General features: G+C 38.1%; 1 protein-coding gene across 2 annotated transcripts in view; it reads right to left on the bottom strand.

Moving 5' to 3' along the window:
* VAV3 (vav guanine nucleotide exchange factor 3) overlaps positions 1 to 26,367 on the bottom strand; it is a gene marked incomplete at its 5' end in the record, with an annotated part of 392,829 nt that overhangs the window by 174,145 nt on the left and 192,317 nt on the right. For both annotated transcript variants that reach the window (XM_082833520.1, XM_082833521.1), the window contains 7 exons: positions 11,076 to 11,185; positions 11,582 to 11,714; positions 13,225 to 13,310; positions 16,238 to 16,324; positions 17,965 to 18,033; positions 22,102 to 22,197; positions 26,106 to 26,205. In XM_082833520.1, coding sequence (XP_082689646.1) covers positions 11,076 to 11,185; positions 11,582 to 11,714; positions 13,225 to 13,310; positions 16,238 to 16,324; positions 17,965 to 18,033; positions 22,102 to 22,197; positions 26,106 to 26,205 — 681 coding nt within the window. The remainder of the gene's footprint in view (positions 1 to 11,075; positions 11,186 to 11,581; positions 11,715 to 13,224; positions 13,311 to 16,237; positions 16,325 to 17,964; positions 18,034 to 22,101; positions 22,198 to 26,105; positions 26,206 to 26,367) is intronic.

The raw sequence follows: 26,367 nt of genomic DNA, 5'->3' as shown, positions 1-26,367 counted from the left end.
GTTTCTCTTCATTTATTCAAAGGCAAAGTATGTTTAAAACATGGACTTGGAGAAGAGCTATTCTCAAATATCTGAAGGGTTACCATATAGGGGAAAGAGTTAAGATGTCCTATTTGGGCCCAAGAAGGGATGTTAGGAAGTTATACTTGAATAGACATGTTTCAATTCATTATAAGGAAGAATTCTCTACAGTCAAAGCTAAACAAAGATGGAGCAAATAATTCCAGAGGTAGTAAGTTCCTCATCACAAGAGGCACTCAAGCACAGGCTACAATTAGAAAGAAGTTGTAGGAAAGGCTCAGGTGTTGGAATAAAGGAACATTAAACACCTCTTCAGAGTGTTTATGAGTTCATAAAACATTACAGTTTTTTAAGATCTTGATTATCACAAACTGGCATTCAGAATAAATGGGAGAAAAACCATCTTGAACAAATTAATTTTCTGAATTACGTATCAGTGGTAAATGATATTTTTCCTAATTATTTTAAGCAAAAAATGCACATACTTAACCTACAACAGCTTACTTTTCCTAAATTAAAAGGAAAAGGCTTCAGTGCAAATGCCTTCCTTAGATCCTCAGAGGGCCAATAACTCTTTACAAATTTGCCCGAGAGCATCGCATGCATTGGATTTTTCTATGTTCAAATGTCCAATTCCATTCTCCTTACATCAAAATAATGAGTGGTATAAACTATTTCATGTACCTTGCAATTTATCACTGTTTTGCATTGACATTATAATGCTGACTTGAAAATATAAGCCTTGTTAGAATGTAAACTCAGTGAGAGAAAAGAACTTGTCTTATTCATCATTATATTCTTAGTGCCTAGAATAGTTCCTGGGCATGTATGGGATGCTCAAAACACAAAAAAATAAATGAATACAGATATATAATATTCAGTCTCATTCAGTAATTGTTTCAAGTATGACTTTCTTATCTCTTCAACCAGACTGCTACTGCTTACTATCCCATGAAGAAGAAAACTGAAGTTTCTCTCATTGTTTCCATCGTATGGATGGCCAACCTTCAACTGCAGCTTATGTTGTATTGTGTAGCCCAAAGTAACAATGCCTGTGACCTAACAATTTCTTATCAAGAAATATCTTAAAAGTAGTACCTGTGACATTAACTGTAATATTAGGTTTAGACTTATAAATTAAAGCTTGCTTACTATTATAGAATTCACTGATTATGTCATTTTCTTAGAGGAAACCATATACGTAGTTGACTCACTACAACAAACGGTTCCAAAACAAACTATTCTTTGTGTTAACTTCTAAATAACCCAGACAAGCTGGAGAGAGCAGTGACCACAACTGCCCAGTTAAACTCTCCTGCTTGCACTGTTACTGTTCTCGTATACGAAGAACACACACACACACACACACACACACACACACACACACACACACACACACAATGGATCAAAGGCTCCGTTATAAAAGCTCAGGGACACCAACACTAATTCAGCTGAATTTTATCTGCATTTATTTTTAACCAGAGTAATGCTTGTTTGCTGATGGAAGTTTTGATATCTATCCTTCATTCTTCCTTCTGCCTATGGCTTCTCCTTCCTTATAGGCATGCTCAGGAATGCCAGAAAAATGTCAAATAGGTATTAAATATAAGCTGAAAAAAAAGCAGAGAGGTTGATCTCCACTAGGCAATAACAGTACAAGAATAGTATTTAATATTTACTAATGCTTTGTCATGCGTGAAATGCTTTTGCATGTTTCTGGATCAAACAGGCTACTGAAAAACTCCATTTTATGACAGCTGTGATTTTTCTGAGCACTGTCCCGTGTCCTACTTCCTTTTATTGCTGCCAGGAAACTGTGGTTCAGTTCCCTATACTGATTTAACTGCCAATTTTGAAAGGTTATAGACAATACATGAGATTCGGGGAGAGCTGTGCTGGCTTCAACTTGGGAGATTAACGTGAATAGGTCAGTAACATGAGGCTCAGCGCAGCCTGGGGGGCGATGGATCGTGTCAGCATGGATTTCATATCCACAAACAAATTCTTCATATTAAAAACTGGTAGTGAAATCCTTTAAAGGAGAATGAATAAAAGGTTGTTTTTAGAGTGAATAATTTCTCCCGAAAAACAAAAAAGCATGTGGGCAGACAAATTCAGAGATGCTTTATGGATTGATACTTCGGTAATTGTGCCTGTAAGGTTACCAGTTTCCAAGTAGACACTGATGGGCTTTGGACACTGAAAAAATGCCAAAGCAGATGTCACTGTAGTCAAATGTCACCCCCCACACACAGCTCATCCAGGAAGGCTCACCCTTGGACCAACTCTTGACACCACCATAGCCTTCCTTCACCCCTTCTAATGTTCCTCAGTGTGCTCTCCAAAGAGGGAATTTCAGAGTAAACAACAGGCACAAGTGTCATTACTGGTAGGAAGAAAATGCTTCAAGAGCACAAAGAGCCATCACTGACTAGAAAACTATCCTTGCTGATGTGGTCGACTGTTGAGTAGAGACAAGTTTACCATGTTGTTGCTACTGGCCTGGATTCTTGGGGTCTCATAGTGCTTTCCAATAAACCCCATAATAAAACTTAATGAAGCCAGATACCTGGATGGCATTTTTGATATTCAATTGGTCAGTACAAAATAATGCCAAATACACATAATTCATCCAGGTATTTTTGTTCTGGTTTTGGTGGAGTAGAGAACATTTTGAGGCTAAATCATCATGATGACCTAAACAGGAATTAGTGCTAGTGAGAAAATCACACTTCTACAAAAAGCCACAGCATGGCACCAGTAGAGCTGAGATCCTGCTGTGGCAACACATACTCACTACATTCCCTAGGCCTGAATCATCATCTCTCTGCTGTAAGACAAGGGTCGCTAACTACAGCCCACAGCCTATCTTACTGGAATATACCACACTCACTCATTTATGTATTATCTATGGCGGTATTCTTACTATGATAGACCTGAGTAGTTGTGACAGAGACCATAGGGTCCACAAGGCTGAAAATGTTTACTTTCTGGACCCTGTTCTAAGAGATGAAATTCACAGTCTCAACAGGTACTTATTTATATATTTGAGAAGATCCCAATGGATCTCCTAACGAAAAAAGCAAACAAGAGGAGGGAGAGGAAGGGAAAGGAAGAGGAGAGAGAAGCAGTAGTACCATTATCCTAGTAGTAGTGGCAGTAGTAGCCAGAGCAGCAGTAGTTTGGGCTTGCTATAGAATTCTCTGATTTAGCTTCATGTAGATATTGGGGGAATCTCCATCTAGGCAAAAATATAAATAAAGTCAGTCTATTTTTTTATTTATTTATGTACTTACTTATTTATTTATTTAGCTGTGCCAGGTCTTAGCTGCGGCACACAGGTCTTCATTGCCATGTACAGGATCTTTAGTTGCAGCATGTGAACTCTTAGTTGAGGCATGCATGTGGGATCTAGTTCCCTGACCAGGGATTGAACCTGGGCCCCCTGCATTGGGAGCATAGAGTCTTAGCCACTGGACCACCAGGAAAGTCTCATAAAGTCAGTCTTTTAAATTTGCACAATAGAATGTCAAATCTGTTGCCAAACCTTTGATATCATAAACATGGGTCTCTCATCAAACAACAACAAGGACCACTTCTCTTGAGACACTCACCAGATTTTTTAACCCCGAATTGATGGGTAACACAACACAGCTTTATCCCTCCAAATCCCGGGATGGCTAGGGGAGGCACCCTCTCTCTGGCCTGACTAGCCACCCCTCAAGAGGAGAAACAGTGAGGTCAGGTCCTGGTCCACTGCAGGGAGCAACATACGGTGGGGAGGGTCACACTCCAGGTGCCACTGAGGGTGTTAAGGAGACCAGGGAAATGGGAGAGGGAACAGGCACGTGAAATAAGTCTCCCTTGTGACGCCCATCAGTATCACGACATGTAGACAGTGATTGGACTTCAGGGGCAAAACAAAGAAGAAGCAGAGCCACTCTTCTGAGTCTGACAGGTGGAAAAAAATTGAGCAGGTCAGGAATCGGGAGTGTGGACAGAGAGAAATATGAGGAAGTAGGTGGCTTTGAGCATCTCAGACCTTAGAACCAGTCTAAGTTCTATATCCCCTACATCTTCTAGAGGCAAGAGGTCCACGATTTGCATGTTGTTCTGTAGTTTTTAGCAGAAGTATAGATTAGATCAGTATTACTTGAAAGAATCTAGGTGATGTGAAAATTAGCCATCCTGCTTGGTTTTCTAAGTTCATCTAAGCATCGAGTAAGACTGCCCAAAAGAAACATACATAGATGGACAAAAAGAAACATAACCTGGAAGCATCAGGTAGGTGTCTACAAAAATGCCTTTAAAAAATTGCAACAACCTCATTTTTGGGGGATAATTTAAGAAAAATAATAATATATGACATCAACTTCTAGAACTTCAAAAAAATCTAATGCTGCTCGTGGAGAACATGTTTTTCTGCATCTCTTCCTTAAGGATCCACATTATAAAGCCTTCTTATCATACTAGTGAAAGTTTCTTTCCCTCAAGGACTGTTGTATTATTTTGTGAGACAGTAAGAATTTCTTAATTCATCTTTTTTTTTTAAATGGACCTTATTGTCAGAAAACTTAGAGTAGAATTTCAGATTTATAATAAAAATATGATTATCTACTATGTGCCAGGCACTGTGCTAGGATTGATCATGCATGTGAATAGCATTGACAAGATCCCTGTCCTCCTGGTGTTTTCAGTCCACTGGGAGAATAGCCATGAAATAGACAGCTAGATCTAATGGTAATGCCCTCAATCCAAGGGCCCAGGCAGCTCGGCCTTGGGGCATTAAAGGTATACACAGGGCAACCAAATAACCAAAAGGCAATTTCATTCTTTACTTAGCATTTCAAAGGACATCAAAAGGAATATAATTCAGAGTCTACAGAAATGCATTTCAAAAGTCCCTTTTCCCCTTTCCAAACCCCTCAGACCCCATAGCTATTCCAGAGCCTCACTCATGCCAAAACCCAAAACTTTCTTTGCATTCCCAGACCCATGAAGCTTTCTTTTTCCCTTCTCCCAACATTATCTATGTATTCAATAGTTCAATTTAGCTTCTCTCCTAATAAGCAATAAAGAATCCTTACTCTTTTGGAGGAGAAAAGACAGGTGAAATAGAGTAGGCAAGTAATAGATTATCTTTAACAAGGAGGGGATTGTCGGGTCTCTAGAAGGCTATAAACACTAAACTTGGATAATTTTTGTCTGGCCATATAATTACAATTGTGAGAGAGTACTAGGGAAGTGAGGTTACTCATTTAGCATAGTGGTCAGGAGAGATCTCTCTCACAAAGTGATATTTAAAGTCAAGATCAGTAGGATAAAGAACCAGCTACCCAAGGAGCAAGAGGAAAGACCATCTGGTAAGGAAAGCTCACGGTTGAATGCCTGAGGCCTGTGCCTATTCTCCAAAAACTGAAATGCACTCAATCTAACTACGGCAAACAGGTGTGTGATGTGGCTGAAGAGATGGGTGGGATAAAACCATGCAGGGCCTTCTGAGGTCCTGGTAAGAATTTTGATATTATACGGAGTGCAGTAAATAGCCAACAAAGGGTCTTAAGTAGGGCAGGACACAGCAGATCACCCTGGATGCTTCTGGAAGAATGGAGGGGGCAGGGAAGGCAGAAGCTAATCAGAGATGTGGAAGGCTTAAACCAGGGAGGTGAGGGTGAAGATTACAAGCACGTGGTCAGATTTAATCTGCAGAGATTGGTGAGAAACTGATTCCATGTGGAGGGAAAAGGCAAATCTTGGCCCTCCATCTAATTACACTTGAATAGATGGGATTGGGAGGAAGAGACTATTTTCATAGAAATATCAAGAGTTCAGTCTTGAAATACAATCCACTATATATTAACTGAACGCTATTATATTTAGAAGCTACAGTAATTAAATTCAATTGCAATAGCTCCCTCAGTGCTATATAGCCAGGGCTTCCAACAGTGTCTGGCAACAAAGCAAATGCTTAGTAAATATTGGGAGAATAAATGCAATTTCCTCTGATAATTACCCTTCTGGTATTCAGAATCTCTGAGAAATACCTTTAGATTAAAACAAATTATATTGGATAAAATATAATTTTATATTTTAAATGTGAAAAACATACTCTTTGCTTTCATATTCAAAACTCCAGGAGGCGAATTTCAAGAAAACGTTCTTATCTAGTGGAGCCTGAGTCTGCGGAGAATGCTTTGAAACATTGTTCTGTTTGACCTCTGATTATTTAAATTTTTCTTTTTAATTCTGTGGCATGTGTGCTTTCTATGGTGAGTGACCTCAAATTCCTTCTGGAAGTAAATGGGGAATAAATTAGAAAGCTACACTGTGGCTCAGATGAAACGTGATTTGTGAAGTTTCATGGCTGCATTCCCGCCCCTGCCTCACCCCACTTGGAGAGCGCTTCTTTTCAGGGGTTCATCCTAGGGAACGAAGCTCAGGGGCTGCCCCTCCAGATGACAAGGCAGCCTGGTCCCAGAGCCCCTCCCCAGCTCTAGAATTTCCATACCCCCTTTTCCTTGTCTTCTCCCCACTCCCACTAGTCTTAGCAGCTAACAATATATGCTGGGCTCGTATTTTAGCAGACGTTAATGGTCTCTATGCTATTTTTCCTTAGGTAAGCCATGTGGCACTGTTCCTGGCGTGTGGCACACAGTGAAGAAATCTTGGTGTGGTAATAATGGTATATGCATCTTCAAGGGGGCTTTCTTTATTCAAGGGAGTAAATATAAAATGTTAGAATTTCAAGAATTGGGTGAAGTCAGTCAGAAGAAATTTCAGGCAAAAGGGCCTTTCAGTTCCCTTCAATAAATACTACAGAGGCTGGTTCAAAACCTGCCACTTGCTACCATACGCAATGCTTTTCTGCCCCTGTTCTACTTTTTCTTTCTCTAACTTTTCCTTTTAAAACTCTTATTATTCTATTACTCAATTTCTTTATTTTACCCAACTCTGACTTATTTCTAGAAAACTTAAGGACACTGTCTGATCCTCCAGGTCCTAGTCACAGTGAAAAAAAGAAAAAAAGAAACCTGATTTCAGTTTTAGATAACAGGATTTGAGTCCAGGTGCTTATTTTAGCACCTTCCTGGTTAAAAAAAATTGCTGGGAACTAAGATCCTGAACTCTATTGTAAATGTTACAGCACTGAACTCGTACAAATGTGCTGAAATACTCCTGCCATTGCTAGTTTCCTGAGCTATAAAATGGGTATGACGTGTTTATCAATTTAAATCTAACAGGAGAAAACATTAAAAACACTCGATTTAAGGGATTTGGGGGAAACACATCCATAGCTTCCTAACAATATTTTGAACATTGCTATGGGCAACGTTCACATCCACACTTTCCAACATCATTATGAAAACTAGCCTAAGCTAATAAAATAACATTTGCCATCCTATTTCACAGATAACTAAATGGAATTGTGGGAAACAGGGACAAAAAGCCCTTTTGAAAATAAATAAGAATAAATAATGTGTATCAATTAGGCTTTTAAAGATATAAATATATTATTTAGAGTGGGATCCCCAGAACTATAGCTCTTGAACATTATTTGGCTCAAAAACTGTTCAAACAACCTCAGAGCAATCAGTCCTGCTACCACTTCTTCTCACAGGGACAAAAGAAAAGAAGACATCCTTCTTCCTCCCCTATCCAAGTGGGTCACTGCTGCTTTTCTCTCTGTGAAGCCTTTCTTCCGGAGGTTTGCCAAGTTTATGTGATCCAATGCAGATAATGCTGGAAGTGGCTATGGCCAAAGAAGGTCCGAGAATAGGGCTACTGAGTGGGGATGGGGGTGTGCTTGGGAAGGACAGAGGCTGAGATTTAGGTCACCTCTGGGGAGATTTGAGTTTACCGGATACTTACTGTTTATTGGTATTCATGCTTTTCTATGGTCCATTATAACAGTCTAAATTAAGAGCAGTATTCTAAACTCCTTAAAGGTGATTTGCAAATTTTTTAAAATAAAAATGATCCAACCATCCTATAAACAGCAGAATTGCCATCTTCTGTAAATAGAACTGGCAAGCATTTCGTCAGTCTTAAAATATCCCCTCCCTTGATTTCCTGCCCCCCTCCCACCAATGCCTCCCTTTCCTTTTCAAAGGTCCTTAAAGCGACACTCCAGAATGCTCTAGGGGGACCTACAGGGCCCCTGTTAATGCCAAAGAGACTGGAAGAAGCTGGTCTGTGGCGAGACACAAGGCTTACTGTTTATCATGTATTGTCATGAATGCTGCAGGATTTCTCAGTCTTCTTTTTCTCTATGGCTTATAGACTAAGAGTACTTGAACTTTAAATAGTGGATAAAATAGCAAAATTTGAGCCATAGGCAAAGTCTTAAGCTTCAGGACTTAGATTATTCTACTTTCCTGAGCACAAGACAAGCAAGACCTGTCTCACAAAGCTGGAAGCAGGACTTGCCTGCATAACAAGCTTCAAAAGAGAAAGGAGGAAATAAAATAATGGGATATTCTGATGCTCGAATAAAATCCGACTTTTATTTTGCCTAATTTTAATTTACATGCCATACATGGCATAATCCCTGCTTAAAGAAGCCCTCAACTTTGACTTTGAGCAATTCTCAAAAAAGGGTGCTTCCACCCTGTCACCATCTGCACGGGCAAGTCAGTGGAACTCTAACGTACAAACAGAGTTTAATGGATGTTTAATTACATTGTTGAGGTGCTTGGATAAGGCTCAAAGATGAAGAAGCCCACCCAGTGTCCCTGTGTGTGGTACAGCCATCTTTCCTGTGATGGAACAATTTGAAGCTACCCATACTCTTCCCTTATGTATATACCTATAAGGCAGCGACTGATAGTTGCATACAGCTACCCATTTCTCCTTTCTTCCATAATAGGAGAACCTTGATTCGTAGCCAAGCATAATCCTGCCCAGAATGAAGATGGCATTTCTTGGCTGCCTTGTCAGATGTGGCCACATGACTAAGCTCTGGTCAGTATTATGTAACAGAAGTTGTAGCATTTCTGCAAAGAATCCTTAAAAATGAGGATCACCTTCTGCTGCCTAGAATGTAGATTATATAGCTAGAGCTCCAGCAGCTATCTCGGACAACATGTGATCAACCTTGAGGACAGAAGCCATGCTGACAATGGCAGAGCAGGAAGATCTGAGCCTGGGTTCCTGGCAATACCCCAGACAGCCCAACCCACCCCTTGTCTACCTACCCCAGATTCTCTTCCATGAAAAAGAGAGATAAGCATCGATTTTGTTGAGTCTCTTGCATCCAGAGTTTAGCTGTTTGATTTATGGCAAGTGAACAGAATATTAAGTGATGCGCCTATCAATACAGTCCAAGGAGCCCACCTACTCTGGACAACAAATTTAACTTCCCTCCTCTGCAGAAATTCCTTCACTCATGTGAGGATCATATGAACAGAACCCGTAAGAAAATACCAGCCCGGCATCCTTCCCACAAGAGCAAAGGTGTGAGATCAGCTCTGCCTTTGCATATTATCAGCAACCCCAGCATCCTGTCACGCCAATCCCAACTGCTCAAGTCCAAATATTGCCTATCACTTGAAACCTCACTACAACAGCACACTAGGTTTATGATGTAGCCCACAATTCATCAGAGACTGGGTGGTGGGCGGAGGTCACCAACTTCCTCACTTGTGACCCAAACCAAAAAGGTCCCTGTAGAATAGCCATTTTATGGATGCATACAACTACTAAGGTCTTTTAATTATTATAATCAATAACAATAAATTTTAAAAACTACAATAGTATACTGGAAGATGTCCTCTGAATTTATAAGTCCCTATAGGTATATTAGGATCCTAAATACAAAACAATATTAATAATAGTGATAACAACAGACACCTCTTACAATTCAATACCATATCATTGCTGTTGTACTATCTGGCCACCATTCTGCTTGACACATATATCTGGAATTCAAAATATCATTATCCCTATTTTAGAGGAGGAAACTGAAGCTCTGAGAGGTTAAACAAATTGGCTAAGACTATGCAGCCAGTCCATGGCAGGGGTTATTGCTGAACCCAGAATTGTCTATAAGCTTAAAACTATTTTAGCTGCACAATCGTATGTCTCAAAGTGTTAGAGAAAATAATCGAAGGAAAATCTCTATTTTTCTCCCCTCAGAACTACAATAAAATATTCTAATCCTATGTCCATTTTATATTCACATGAGCATTTCCAAAAACAAAGCAAAGGAGAAAGCAAACCAAAACTCTGATAGAATTTGTTTGCAAAAGGTAAATAATGCTAGAATACATATGAAGCAAATCACAGAAGTGTTTTTTCTTAATTTCACCTTTTGCTAACAGTTTCAATTTCAGGGTGACCTATATGTTTCCATAACAAGGGTCATTATACACTTTTTAATCCATGAACCTCAAAACTGAAAAGAAACTCCTATAATGACACGTCCTTGTGTGATCACGTCTCTGTATGCATTCCTTTTCGAACATGTCTGATTCATTTCCCACCTCTTTGTTGAGTTTCCACTTTAACAAAAGGAAAAAACACTGAGAGACGTCAAGCCCTGAAAGCATTCATTGAATACATCAAGCAATTTACCCAGAATTCAAACAATAAATGAGTTAAAAACAAACAGGAGGAACAAATCAATCTTTCTATTAAAAATAAGATATTTGCATGTATGTATGTACGTGTGTGTATGTGTTTGGGAGTATTTCTACTTAATTTAAAGATATATATAAAACATGGCAATTACATTAAAAGTTTATCATTAGAATAATTAATATTTTCGGGGGCTGCTAAAAGCTAAAGAATTAAAATATGCCCATGAGAAGAAAGTCAAACAGAAGGTTAGAGCTCCCTCTTTCTTTTTCTTGAAGAAATTCACCAAAACATCTCTCCCAGGAGACCAAAGTTATCAAGCTGACAGCCTCGTAGCATAGCACTCATGCTCAGAGCAAAGTGTTTTCACAGCCTCTGTACACATGCTACAAATATTAGAGTATGTTTATTGGTAGTTCATTGTTCATAAGAAACTTATGCAGTAGAAAAAAAGCACTTTTAAAAGTAGAAATACTCACAAAGCCATTTCAAACTGTTCCAGCCACTTTTTCTTTAAATCTTTTGTTTTGCAATAAAATTCTAACCCATTTTGTCCTTGGATATGGATGAGGTAGAAGCCATAAGACCACTGTTAAAATTAATATTCCTCAGGTTAATAGGTATCATTGATTAATAACATCATGTTTCCAAATTCACTAACACACCACCATAGTCATCCACAAACCACCCATAACATTATCATCAGACAAACTGTGAACAATCAAGACTACTGTAGTCAACTTCATATCTAGAACAATTGCTATGCCAAGTGCATTTTGCTGCCTTGATCATTAGGGCATTAGAGGGGATCATTATCACCTGTGGCACTGTCCAATTATTTCTCACAAAGGCTTGCTTCTAATTAATCTCTAGAAACAAAAACACCTGGATGGATAAGCGGCCTCTCACATTAATGTATTAGCATACTTTCCTTGAATAGTCAAAGTTATGAGTAAATTACAGCTATTCATTTCCAAGAATTTACCTTTTTATTTTCTTTATCAGTTGTAGGATTGTTGGCTATTTTGTACTGCTGAAGATCTATTATTTCCTTCATTTCATAGTTATCACCTTTCCTTTTACATACAATCACTGCCAAATCAAATAAGAAGATATGCCTGAGAGAGAGAGAGAGAGATTTATTTAAACGGTTTGGAAGCATGTGTATTAATTCTTCTCAGATAAAATTTAATTTATCCAGTGAGTTAAAGACAAAGGTAGTGTGCACATTGAAAGAATGAACTGTGTGTCCTGGCACTGCCCTTTACTAAATGAATCACCCTGCTGTGCCTCAGTTTTCACAGTTAAAAAATAGGCAAAATTATAATGAGAACAATATGCACAATGCAGAGTTACTGTCAGGAACAATGAAGCCCTAAAGTGTTGTTCGTGAGCTAGTACTTTCTTTCTTCCGGTTTAAAAGCTAAACATTTGTGGAATAATATTAATGACAACAATAGCAGTTAACTTCTACTGATGTTACTAGGAGACAGACAGATTGTCTTGAGAAGCATTCACCCCTTCCACAAAGATGACTCAATTTAAATCCCCAGGACCATCTCCTGAGGTACGTATTATTATCATATTCATTTTACTTGGGAGGAAGCTGAGGCTCAGAGAAGTTAGACCATTTTCCCAGGGTTACACTGGGATGCACAGCAGGATTCACTCTTGGGTCTACTTGTGGAACCTGCCCTTTTACCCTGTATGTTCCTCCTTGTGACTTAATGGACAACCTAAAACACAAATTGAGTGGTACATGACCCAAGTGTAAGCTAGAGAAATTATGGTTAAATTTACATGTTGATATTTCTCTTCTATCTTACTAAAAGCAATGTAATTGGGGGAAAAAAACAGACCTTATAATCCTATCATCCAATACCAATATTTGTATCTTTTCGAAAACTCTCAGTGATTAACATGCATACATTTTTTTAAAACAAAAATAATGAGACATTCACGTAGCTCTATTACTTGCATCACTTTCAAAGCCTATTTTCCGGGAGAGGCTAAAAGGATGTGTGTCTCCAGGGAGCTACCTTTAGAGCCTGGGTATCAAGGTGGAAGCAAGAGCTGATGCTGCCCCCTACTGGTTGACTTTCTAGTTTCCAAAGTTTCCAGAAAATGGCCATTTCAACTGAATAAATCAGTTTACCACATAATTAGCTCAACTAATCTTTAAGGACTGCACCTACAAATTTCCCTCGAGAAAATCTCACTAAATGGGCTTCCCTTGGACTTCCTTAGGACATGTTGTACCGTTTTTAGTTCTTTTAAAATGCATACCAAAAAATAAAATTAAATTAAACAATTGTGTTTTTATAGTAGTTGTCTATTATTGCTTTATTGCTACTCTCATCTTAATGTGTACATTTTTTACTCTAGCTGACATTCTATATTTGTCTATTCCTTCTTAAGAACTCAAACTTAGGCAAATCAACAGATACCAGAACAAAGAGGGGAATACCTAACATATCTATATGAGAAATTAAAAAACCACAGATCGATCTGACCCCTTGTTTTTATTCCTTTATTTCACTCCTTTGTCCTGGAGGAACTGTTTTTAAGATTTTCACAATCTCCTGATCCTAACAACTTATTTTGAAAATAAGTACTGATCCTTCTCACCTTTCTTGTTTTGTATGCTTGTCTAGAGTGGTTATTCGAATTTCACCATCTCCCTGAGGTCGTCCAAAAAGCAAAACTGGTTGGTTCTAAAATATAAAATGTGCATGTCTCAGTTTTTCATAATCACATAAAAACAGAAATTAACATTACTGAGGCTATTTGCTAGGCACAACTATCTTATAACAACTTTTATCATTTTACCTTTTAACACACTTATTCTAAAAAGCTCAGGTCTGTACGATACACTTTCAAAAACAGCCTGTCCTTGGTCATCCCAGGAGGCATACTGACGACACTAACTGATTTTACTTACACCTCTAGCGGAGAAGTTAGCTACCAAAAGAGAGAATTAATTGGAAAAATGCAAATCACAAGGAAGTTACAACAACTAATATTTACTGAGCATCCACTGTGTGCTAGCCACTAGGCACAGGACAAAATGACATAGACTCTGCCCTCATGAAACATACTGCTCAGTGGGGGAACAAATATTCGCAGAAGAATAGAATTACAAACATGTGGTTGCCGTGATGGAAGAGCAGAGGAAGCATGCGTATCTGGGGGACCTAATTTGGTCTAGGGAGTCAAGGATGGCTTCCCTGAGCTAAGATCTTAAGAATGAAAATTTCTGACTGGATGATTAAAAATAATGAGTCATTTCCCCAGAGACAGAAAATAAAAAGTTTTAAGTATTTATGAACACCTACTCTACAAGGTGCTAAAGGAAAAGGAACTGACTGAAAATATCACGAACATCTATGAAATTACGTTCTAATAAAACAAAATATGTAATGAATTAACTGTACTACAAGAAAGTATAAAAATAAATGTTTCTTATCTGTATTTTTTGCAGAAACAGAAAACGCCATCCTAAAACCCATATGGAATTGCAAGGGACCCTTAATAGGTAAAACGATCATAAAAAAGAACAGAGCTGGGATCTCACACTTCCTGATTTCAAAACTTATTACAAAACTATGGTAATCCAAACAGTGTAGAACTGGCATAAACACAGACTTCTAAACCAATGTAATACAACAGAACATCCAGAAATAAGCCTTCACATATATGGTCAAATGATTTTTGACAAGAGTGCCAAGACCAATTCAGTGGGGGATAGGAGAGCCTTTTTAACAAAGGGTGCTGGGGAAACTGGATATGCACAGGCAGAAGAATGAAGTTGGACCCTTACCTTATACTGTTTCCAAAAATTAACTCAAAATGGATCAAAGAGTTAAAACTACAAAACTTTTAGAAGAAAACATAGGGGAAAAGGTTTATGACATTGGATTCAGTAATGATTTTTTAGATAGGACACCAAAAGCACAGGCAACAAAAAAAAAGATCGATAAGGTGGACTTCATCAAAATTTAGAATTTTGCACAAATAACACTATTAACAGAGTGAAAAGGCAACTCACAGAATGGTAGAAAATATTTGCAAACAAAAATGTGGTAAGTATTGATATCCAATAATTCATAAAGACAGAAAGTAGAACGGTGGTTGCCAGGGGCTGGGAGGAAGGGGGAATGAAGAGTTAGTGTTTAGTAGGTGGAGAGCTTCAGTCTTGCAAGATGAAAAGAGTTCTGGAGATGGATGGTGGTGACAGCTGCACAACATGAATGTATCTAACATCACAAAACTGTACACTTAAAAATGGCAAATTTAATGTTTTATATACATTTTACCACAATATAAAAAAAATACAGCTGTCCAGGCAATGTGCTATGGAATTACAAAGAGAAGGAATTAGGGATTCTTTCAGATTAGGGAAAGAATTTTTTTTTAAATTGGACCTTGAAGAAATTTGATAGGAAATAATGAAAAAAGATATTCTAGGCATTGACAAGATTCTAATCAAAGGCAGAACTATAAACGCAACTACGTGAAGAGGTAACCAGAGGCTACTGTGATTGGAAAGGTGGCAGATGAGGTCCTGAAAAGGGGAAGTAGCTGTATGTGTGGAAAGAAAGACAGACCAAAGACGTTTCAGAGAAAGAAGCAATAAAATTGCTCTACCAAGAGAAGCATCTTAAATCTATTCATTTATCTGTTTTCTCTCCCCACAGCTTTATCCAAGCCTCCATCATCTCTCTTGAAACGACCTCAATGATTTTCTGACTGGTCTGCCTGATGAAAGGGTTTTCATGACACTTAAATCAGACTGTGAAACCCTCTGGTAAGAACCGTTCACTAGCTTCCTACTGCAATCACTACAAAATCCCGACTCAGCACCTTGCCTTCCAAGGCTGTGGTGTGTAGTTCTCCTGCCCCCACTCCCCCCACTTCAGAGCCCACCCTTCTTCCTTTCACTCTCAATTTCCAGCCTCTCTTGTCTTGCTGCTCCTTGAACAGCCCTGGCTCTTTCCCATTTCGGGGCATCTCACTTGCTATGGCTTCTGCCGGGAATCTTCTCTCTGCAGACCTTTGTGCCACTGGCTTCTTCTCATCCTTCAGGTTCAGGTGACAAATGTCTCAGAAGGACTTTTTCTGAGCACCTTATCTAAACTAGGACTCCCCTCACTATCCTCTGTTGCAGCGACCTGTTCACAGCATTCATCTCAATAGAGAGAGCATTTTTAGACTCTCTTTTTACTGTCTCCTCAACCATGAGAACATGTTGTTCATAGTTACAGCCCCGGCCCCAAGCAAAACGTCTGGCACACAGCAGTCACCCAGTAAATATACATAAAATGAATAAATTAACGGGACTCCACCATGGTTACGTATGGGGGTGAGGGAAGGAAAAGAAAAAAAAAAATGGGACTGCTGCAGGGAGAGGCATCACAGTGTGATTAAAGTGACAGGGACAAGTAATGGCAGAAAGTCCCTGGACGATGATGTATCACAGGTGCCACTGAACGTTCATCCCCGTGGATGCTGCCAAACAGAAGTCGGAAAAAACCTAGAACAACAGAAACTTGAAGGTAAACTATTTTTTTTTCAAAAACAACTGCTAGAACATCCCCCAATTTGTGGGTTAGGGGAGCTGGATGGAATGATAATTACATACCAAATTTTCTATAGATAGCTGAAATTGTTTAATTTCACGAAGGGTCTCATTATCTCTTTTCACTTCATTCACATATTGTGCCAAGTCCTAAAGAATAAAGAGAAGGGGAGAAAAAGAAGGCAAGATAAGATTAGACAAGAGATGAGCACTGTTTGAAAGAAAACATCATTAATTTCATTAATAGTAGAAAGTTACCACTATAACTTTTCAATGACAATAAAATGAATACCTAATCGAAGCTGCATCTCAAAAGCAATTTAAAACTGTCTGGAGTACAGCTGGGAAGACTGAAGCCTTGTCATTTACCACACCCCTGAGAAGAGTAAGGATCAAACACAGAAACAAACAAAATATGCTGCCATGCAGAGCAACAAAAAGGAAACCAGGCCGGGAGGGTGTAAATTCTAAACACTGACCTTGAGAGAATCACACTTGAACTTGGGTTAGAATAAGGGCAATCATGAAGGATTAGCCGGGAGAAAAAAGTAACTAAAAGTTAGACAATGAATCTAGCAGGGCTGTTGTCTGCATCCAGTTAAGCATCTCGGTTCCTGAGAGGGTTCAGTCAGGGAAGCCAGGTCAATTTCAAAGAGTTAATAAAGGGAAGTGAAGGAGAGGAGAGAAACCAGGGAGCGTGAAAATGAACTAAAGGGCACAAACAATGCTGGCCCTGTTTCTCCATGTGCCTTCACCTATTTTAAAATGTCTTTTCTCAAATTTGAGGAAACATTAGCTAATCTTTCCGTACCGTAACTAGCTATTTTTATGATATGTGCTCCAGATTTTTCCTGTTTTCTGGGTTTTCTTTTTTCCCTACCCTCTTATATTTATCTGCAACAGCAGGAACAGAACTCAGGCAAATGCAGTTCCTAACTTTGTTCTAAATGAAAGCCCGACTTTTCATAGGACATATCTATAAACGATTTCTTTAAAAAGATTGGAAACTTGATATGATTTTTTTTAATAATAATAAATAATGATGGGCTGTTTCCTGACAGGGTACTAAAGTCAGCTAAACACAGAGCTAACACTGAAACTGGCACAAGGACACAGAGATGTAATTATGCACTGCTCTGGGCAGAGTCACATTGGCATTTTGTTTTGACAACAAATATTTGTGTATGTTTTAAGCTAGGGACAAATATTATTTCTTTCAAAAAGTCCGGCAGAGCGTGGAAATCGGGGTTTTACAGATTCCCCAATATGTTCAAAAAGCCTGCCTTCACCTACTTCTAGTGCTTGATTTTCAGATTTACCTGAAATAGAAACCCAGACTGATCACTTGTACTGGTGCACAGCATCCAAAAAGGTAAACCTGGCTGACATCCTCACTTGAGAAAAATAAGTCACACCAATGTTCTGAAGTCATCAGCTAAACTGCTGCTTGCACAAGCCAATAGGTTTCTACTAGCAACCATAAAAAGAATGTGAAACAAAACCATTCTATTAAATCATTCCTGGTAGTTATGGAAATTGTCATACTTTCATAAATACTGAAAGTTATTTTAATATACCTCTTGGTTTTATGCTTTTGTCCAACAATTAAATCCATGCAAGGATACTGATTTCAGTTAAAAATATCCAGCTCTCCCCTCCAAAAACAAACCTATGCAAATACTTATAATAACATCTATTAGCGTATCATACATATGTATTAACAGTTTATATTCTATTGTTTTTAGGCAAGAATTAGAAATACAAACAAGTTAATGCTGCATTCGTCTAACCTTCATCGCATCAAGAGCCAGTTTCAAATTTGCCTTCTCCATAGGATCAGTGGTATGTTTGACCAGCTCCTATTTGGAAGATATATTTTAGTACTACTTCCATCAAATTAAAACCAACACATAAGAAAACATTTTACAAATAAACCATTTTTATCATTATTCTCACCATAATGTGAAATATCTGATTTAACTAGGCTCTGTTTTCATCAAAAATTTCAAACTGTTAAGAAGACCAAATAGATATCAAAAGGACACGAGACAATGGTCAGAAAGGTTTTCCTTTCAAAGTTGAACGTGAATTCTATCCCCCACCATCACACTGACATTCTTGCCAGATGTTAAGAAAGATTCCCCTCCTTGACAACTGAACTGATACTTTTTTCTTTTTTGGCTGTGCCACATGGCACGTGGAATCTTAGTTCCCCGACCAGGGATCGAACCCGCGCCCCCTGCATTGGAAGCGTGGAGTCTTACCCACTGGACCACCAGGGGAGTCCCTGAACTGATACTTTTCACTTGTCATCAAACTTGGCTTCTCTATGGCTTTGGATTCTGACAACTCCATCTCTCCTTTGGCCTCAGGGACATCAGGCTCTTCTGTTTGTTGCTGTTATTTTTGTTAGTTCATCTTAAATGTTGCCTATTCATTTGTCTTTCATACCTTCTTCTTTCTTTGCACCTTAGAAATGAGTTATTATTCCCTAGATTTTCACCTTAGTCTTCTGTTATCCTTACGTTACATACTCTGTGAATTCTATCACAACCATTGCCATAACATCGCCTATCACCTAATGTGACAGTCACCCTCAAATGAATGTGCTCAACCCAGAATTCACGCCTGAGTCCCAGACTCATATGTCCTATTAAATTGTTCTACCTGGGTTTCTCGCAAGCCCCTGAAATACAGCATGTCCACACTTCATGCACCTTCACCCGCACCCCTACTCTTGTTCCTGTTTATGTTTTACTGAATGAGGGCACCTCCATCACTTAAGCCAAAACCTCAAAGGTGCCCCTGACTCCTCCCTCTCTCTCACTATGTTCTGTTTGTGTTAACTTTGACCCTTCCCCTTGAAACCTCCTCCACTGGCACTACCTCGGTTCAAGTCCCTGCTCTCTTTCAAATGGGTGACTGTAATAGGCTTCTGATTCATCTTCTGACTTGCAGTCTTTCCTTGCTACAATCTAGTCCCTCGATTGACATCAGAGTTAAATCTCTAAATGTAAATCAGATCCTGTTACTTAGACTTCTGGGAGGTTCACAAAAGCTTCAGGTTGTCACACATACCTCGTAGATGCTTCATGATCTGAGTTCTGCAAACCTCTCCCAACTTCTCTCTCCACTTCCTCTCAGACAACCTATGCCCTGCTTCTACTAAGTTAACTGCAATGCTCGAAATAACGTTCTAATATCTGATCCCATTAGGCATGATGTTTTCTCTCCTAGAAAGCCCTTGCTCTCTGATCCACCTGTCAAACCGTCATTCTTCCTTCAAAGCCCAACTCAAGAAACATTCCTCTGTGAAGCTTGTTATGACAGAGGCCTCTTCTCAAGCCATAATTAACTAAGTCTTTATTTGTTCCACTTCTGTACCTTCTGCATACTTATCACGTCGTATTGTACTTGGCAGATTACATTTCATTTTCCCCAATAAAACAGTGGACTTTATCAGTGTGAGGGGGGCTGTTTTACATTGTTGAGAGACTCACACTGTATGCAGCTCATGGGATCCATTCAAAAATCTTTGCTGAGGGGCTTCCCTGGTGGCGCAGTGGTTAAGAATCCACCTGCCAATGCAGGGGACACAGGTTTGAGCCTTGGTCCGGGAAGATCCCACGTGCCGCGGAGCAACTAAGCCCGTGCGCCACAACTACTGAGCCTGCGCTCTAGAGCCCGAGTGCCTAGAGCCCATGCTCCACAACAAGAGAAGCCACTGCAATGAGAAGCCTGCGCACTGCAATTAAGAGTAGCCGCAACTAGAGAAAGCCCGCGTGCAACAAGGAAGACCCAATGTAGCCTAAAATAAATAAATTTTAAAAAAAATCTTTTCTGAATTCAATACCAGTAGTGTTTCTAGTTGTAAACAGAACCTACAGATATCAAATCTGTTAAGTATAATAAACTTGTCAGAGTGATACTCTTTTGTTTCTATGTTTACTTTTCCTCTATTAAATAATAACAGTATTCTCAAAGTTTCAAACCCCCCACTATAAAATATTTTAATTTTATAAATCCGTGATTTCAGATCATAAGGCATTTCAAAAATGATTTACCCACTAAAATACAGTAGTAAGTAGAAAATATTCAAATTCATACCATATTTATTTAACACATTTCTAAACAGTAGACAAATTAATTCTACTCTACACTATTTTGAAATGGAAAAACATTTCTAGAATTTTTATCTAAGTGTGGTATCCCAGATAAAACTTTTCCTATTTTAAAAAATCATCATGGAACTAAGTATACTTTTGAAATTTAAAATATCAAACAACCCAAGAGAAATGAGCAGAAAAAGCTCACTGACTTTCCAAAAGGTAAGGTCATATTTTATACTTTTATAAGTCTGCTTAAAATCTTTTTTTTTAATTTTTATTTTTATTTTTATTTTTTTTAAACATCTTTATTGGAGTATAATTGCTTTACAATGTTCTGTTAGTTTCTGCTGTATAACAAAGTGAATCAGCTATATGCATACATATATCCCCATATTCCCTCCCTCTTGCGTCTCCCTCCCACCCTCCCTATCCCATCCTTTTAGGTGGTCACGAAGCAGGGAGCTGATCTCCCTGTGCGATGCAGCTGCTTCCTACAGCTATCTATTTTATATTTGGTAGAGTATATATGTCCATGCCACTCTCTCACTTCGTCCCAGCTTACCCTTCCCCCTTGCCATGTCGTCAAGTCCATTCTCTACATCTGCATCTTTATTCCTGTCCTGCCCCTAGGTTCGTCAGAACCATTTTTTTTTTTTTAGATTCCATATGTATGTGTTAGCATACGGTATTTGTTTTTTCTCTTACTTCACTCTGTATGACAGACTCTAGGTCCATCCACCTCACTACAAATAACTCAGTTTCATTTCTTTTTATGGCTGAGTAATGAAGAAAATAGATATTTCTTGAAAACTGCAACTTTTAAACTCTTCAATCAATATTTGACTATACTAAAGTTACAAGATAAATTATTAGCTTCTTTTGGAGATGTTTTTAGTTTCATGATGTCTCAGAAATTGACTGCCTAAGTCTTCCTTATTATTTTTTCATAAAATGCAATTTGATTAAGTTGCTTTGAGTTTAGGTCTCATAAATGTTTTAATGCATTTGTAAGGAATAATCAGGGTTTGAATTTTTCTGATTTCTCACTAGAAAATAGAAATGACTAATAATTTTGCAGTTACAGTTCAAGAAATTTAATATACAAGATGTATAAAGCACAGCAAACTCAGAATTATATTTCACATACAGGTAGTAGATCTTTTTAAAATGGCATTTCACAAGCATCAGCAAAGCTGATAGACTAATACAGTAAGACATTTCTTTGGAGCAGAACTAATGAGTCTCCTGGTACAGCTATCAAGTTAAATTTATAAGACTCTCCACCCTCATTAGAAGACTAACCGTGGAAACCATAAGCTTGGGGTTATAACAAGAATCACTTCAAAATAAATGCAGTCTTATTATAATTTAGTATAGCAGAAAGTAACACAGAGTGTGACACAATTCTCTTTCGTTTATGGTTATAAGGCACAAATTCTAACACAATTAACCTGTCAAAATTCAAGTGTATTGCAACACTGAGATTCTAATAAATGATTACTGCTAATGACAGAAGACTTGGTTGAAGGGATATTTGTATTTGTTTTGCCTTGTTTTTAAATTTTTTAATTTTTTTGGAGCCAGTTCTGTTTGAAGAACTCAAAATGTGACAGTGTGAAAGATACAGAATTATCTTTGCTTAAAAGGAAGAAACAATTTCCAGCTGTTTTGTTATTTCCCACTTAGCTATCCTCATAATTGAAAACTGTAAGGGGATAGGGCTCCAAACATAAAGTTTCTGCAGCTTAGTTGATGCTTCATTAATATTGTGTTGAATTAATGAATGAACAAATAAACAAACAGTTTTAAATTACATACCTGAAGGAGAAGGTGATACTTTAAAACACGCTGCATAGGAACCACAAGCAAATCTCGAAGAGTAAATTTCCCATTATTTGCTCTTTTAGAACATTCCTAAAGAAATTTTTTAAAAATTGAACTGTTTTAGTTTTAGCAAAAGGAGTCATAATACAAACATTAAAGGATGCAAACGCCATAAGCACAACTGTTATTTTACAATAAATATTTTGCTATTTTCCTTAACAATCCTTCTTTCTTAAAACTAGGAAGTATCGTCAGTTAAAAACCAAATGAAACAAACAAAACTTGTAGCATTTCAACTCTAAATAAGAATAAATATGTAGAACTATTTTACACATGAAAATTATTTTCTCTAGTGGTCCTCCAGCATTTTCCCCTCACTTACCACTTAACCTTTCACCAGTCTCCCCAAGCAGGCCTGTGGACCAGGCATCAAGAACAAGCCCCATTAATTAAACCCACTATGTTCCCTCCCCACCATCATGAACCATTGGTTCATTCGGTTCTCTCCAACTGCCATGTGCTTGGACTAGTTCCCAGCAAAATTCATCATCCTCTTGAAGAACTATACTTCAAGGCTGTTAGTAATAGTCCCAATCAAAATTGTGCTGTCTCTCTGTGCCTTGTGGGTCTCTTAATTATTGTTGTATATGTATAATATCTTCCCCAATATATTATGTCTTTTATACCTCTTAAGAATCTAGTATTTACTGACTAAACATTTGTTGTAATGAATGAAATGGAATGATTGACTCCCAAAATTTGCTAAAGTATAAACCCAATACAGGATTCAAAGTTTTCAAAGCCTCAGATTTTATTTTTTTAATCTCACAATCTCCTTTCTTACAAGTTTATCAAAAAATAGCATTGACGGGTTCACTCTATTGACATTAACTAAGACTTTGAGGAAAGTACTTTGAATTTGCAGTGTCAAAGCCTGAATTTAAATCAAGTTTGGCAATTCTTGTCTGTGTGACCTTGAACAAATTGCTTTTCTGATCTTACTGTTTCTCAAATATTCATGGTATCATCCAAAAAAACAATAAGGTGTCATAAAGATATTTTTATTTGTGAGCAACCTAAGTCCAAAATCCTCAGACAATTACATAACCAAGACCAAGGAATTTTCCAGTTCATGGAAGGGGTTGTATTCAAGAAAATACTCTTTAGTTTCCCTTTTGCCCACACTTAGCTTTTCCAGCACATGGAAGGATATATTATATTATCAGGAGCTATAGAAACAAACACCATTAGCTCCAATGACCATATTGAGTTAATGAGTGCTTGACTACAGCTTTCAAACAAGAACTGGTGACACATCCTGGCATGCTAGCTCACATCTTATCAATTGCTGGGGTTCACTGGACAGATAACTATTTCAAATGATTTCTTGCTTCCACAGATTATAGCGAGTTCTGGATCATGGGTCTCAAATAGGAGGTCAAACTGTTAATATTATTGTAATGAATGGGTCTCATCTTCCCAGCTGCATTTTAAGTTCCTTGGAAATTGAGGTTGTATCTTACACTTCTTATGTTATGCCATCTTACCATAGTGTTAAGAACAGAAATGTTATACATTTAAAATTTACTTTGTTATGTTATGGAAGTCAGTGTAAAACTGTTGGGGAAAAAATTATTTCAAGTTCTAAGTTATAAGCTCAGGAAGTAAAGAAACTAACAGCGCTGGCATTAGCTACAATTAGGGGGCCGAGACTGAAGTGTAAAATGCTTATTAGTATTGAAAGCAAATAAAGGGTAGAAATGATCCTTCCAAACATCCAGTCAAGTGCTTAGCCTCAACTCCAATTCTAAGTGAAAAGAAAAAAAAATGTAATAGGGATGAGCCAGCTTAGAGAACAAGGTAAAGAGACTCTATTACCCTTCACCCCATGTTACCTTGGTTCTACAGTAGGGGTGAAAAAAAGACAAAAATCACCAAGAATAAAAATAACCACAAAACAGAAGACATGAAGGAGGCAGAGAGAAACCTAGTATAAGGCAGCTTTCCCTCCATCATGCTGGGACTTGCAGAAGACAGTTCCAGCAAAGACTATTTGTTGAGGGCTTATAGTAAGTATCTGGTTAAATACTTCCAAATCAGACCCATGGTTAACACAACCAGCATCACCTCACCCTGGGCCTTTCAAACTCAGTCTGAGGTTCTCTCTTTCCCTAAGACTTACAGTGACTACAGAAACTATAGCGTATGCTCACTGGGCAGGATTTTGACAGTGAGTCTGAAAGAAGGGAGAGTAACATGCATATAATGCTGAGAATATAATGCAGGTTTGATTGACCACTTTCTGACTCCTCTCTTGAACCAGAATTATATATCTTTATTAAAAAAAAACTGCCTAAATGGTAGCTCTATTAGGAAGTCGTTGTGTACGTTGTTAACTTTTATCTTACCATCGTGTTTTAATTTGAGTCAAGGTGGCTTATAGTTCTAGACTTACGAGGCTCTGCTCTCCAAAGAGGAGCAGGGGCCCTTTAGGCTAACAAGGCTGTAAGGATGTCACTTAGTGGTGACTCAAACCATCTCCAGCCATAAGATCCGCATCATCAAGGGATTGTGAGAGGTGAGAAAGAAGGATCCATGATATAGAATTAGTACAGTTACTTGGTAGTCGGTTGATGTGCAAATTTTCTCACCAATAGCTCCCCTTTGTGGGAATTATTTTATTAAATCAGACCAGATACGCTAAACAGTGAAGGGGTTCTGACTTGCAAATCATCTACCTCTTCTTCTCTGTTCATCACCTGACCTCACTGCTAAACCCAACAAAGAGCAGCAAGGAGGATATGAGAGAGCCAACCAAGCCACACACAGAAGAGCTGACTATACATCTCTACCTGAAATTTAAGAAGATCCATACGTATGGATAATATATTTGAGATGACAATTCATATAGCATATAAATAATCGTTTTTCAAAAGATTTCTGAAAGTGCAAACTCTTCTTGTGTGTGTGGGGGGGAAAGATGTACCAAAAAAATAAATGACCTAACACAGTTTCCAGACTTATTTTCCATTGTTACCATGTGCTCTATTCATACTAACATACTTGCCATTTCTCAAACTTGCCTGATCCTTCTGGTCAAGACATACCAATTCTTCCAGAATGCCCTACATGGACTCTCATCTATCAAGACTCACGTCATTCTTCAGTGACCTAACTCAAATGCTCCCTCTTCAGGTAAATCTTCCACAGTCTAACTATACTGAAGTGATCACTCAGTCCTACTCATGGAGCCCTGACTACGAGTGCTTATCACATACTACTTAATCTCATCATATGTGTGCCTGTCTTGCCTTCTTATGGGTAATATCCATGCCCTTTTTTTATTTTTTATTATTTTTTTATTATTATTATTTTTTAACATCTTTATTGGGGTATAATTGCTTTACAATGGTGTGTTACTTTCTGCTTTATAACAAAGTGAATCAGTTATACATATTCCATGCCCTTTTTATACGTTTTCCCCTAAATATCTTTTGGCCGTGTTATGCAGCATGTGGGATCTTATTTCCCTGACCAGGGATCGAACCCACGCCCCCTACACTGGAAGTACAGAGTCTTACCACTGGACCTCCAGGGAAGTCCCAATATCTTATATTTTTAGTAAACAGTTGACATCTACATACATATTATCTCACATACATCTTACTCATCCTGTACCTTTTACTACCATGGGCAAATTACTCATGATCTCTCTGAACACTGGCTTTCTTAACCATAAGATAAAAAAATTAATTGTATGTATCTCACAAAGTCATGAGGATCTAATGAGATAAGGCATGTAAAAAAGCCATAAATCTTCTATCTTACTACTGTTATTATTACTGCCACATTATTATTTTATAGAGCTATATATTAAAATATTTTATGAAATTACACTTAGAATTCATAGAAATTTGTTGTTGCATAGATCATGAAAAGAATATGTTGGTTTTAGTTTATTTTACTCTGTCATATACACACAAAAAATAAACAGTCACCTCTAATTTCAGTTTGACATCTTCTTTTGTCTTAGAAATGTAGTCTAAACTAGAGATGGCCAACTCCACTCCACTGCAGTACTGCCCATAAATAACCAACCTGAAAGGAAAAGAGAGAGAGGAAAAAATCTGAGGACAAAAAGGCAAGAATAAAGTGGAAGAGGAAATTCACCTATTTAAAACCACAGTTAGGCATAACCAAAGCAAATCTCACTCGTCCTGCTCCTCTTACTTTCCAGGTAACCCTGGGCAGATGACTCAT

Source organism: Leucopleurus acutus, assembly GCF_964270905.1.
Source record: "Leucopleurus acutus genome assembly, chromosome: 2".
NCBI lineage: Eukaryota > Metazoa > Chordata > Mammalia > Artiodactyla > Delphinidae > Leucopleurus > Leucopleurus acutus.
The sequence above is the reverse complement of the archived record's forward strand: the minus strand, read 5'-3'. Positions and strand labels throughout refer to the sequence as shown.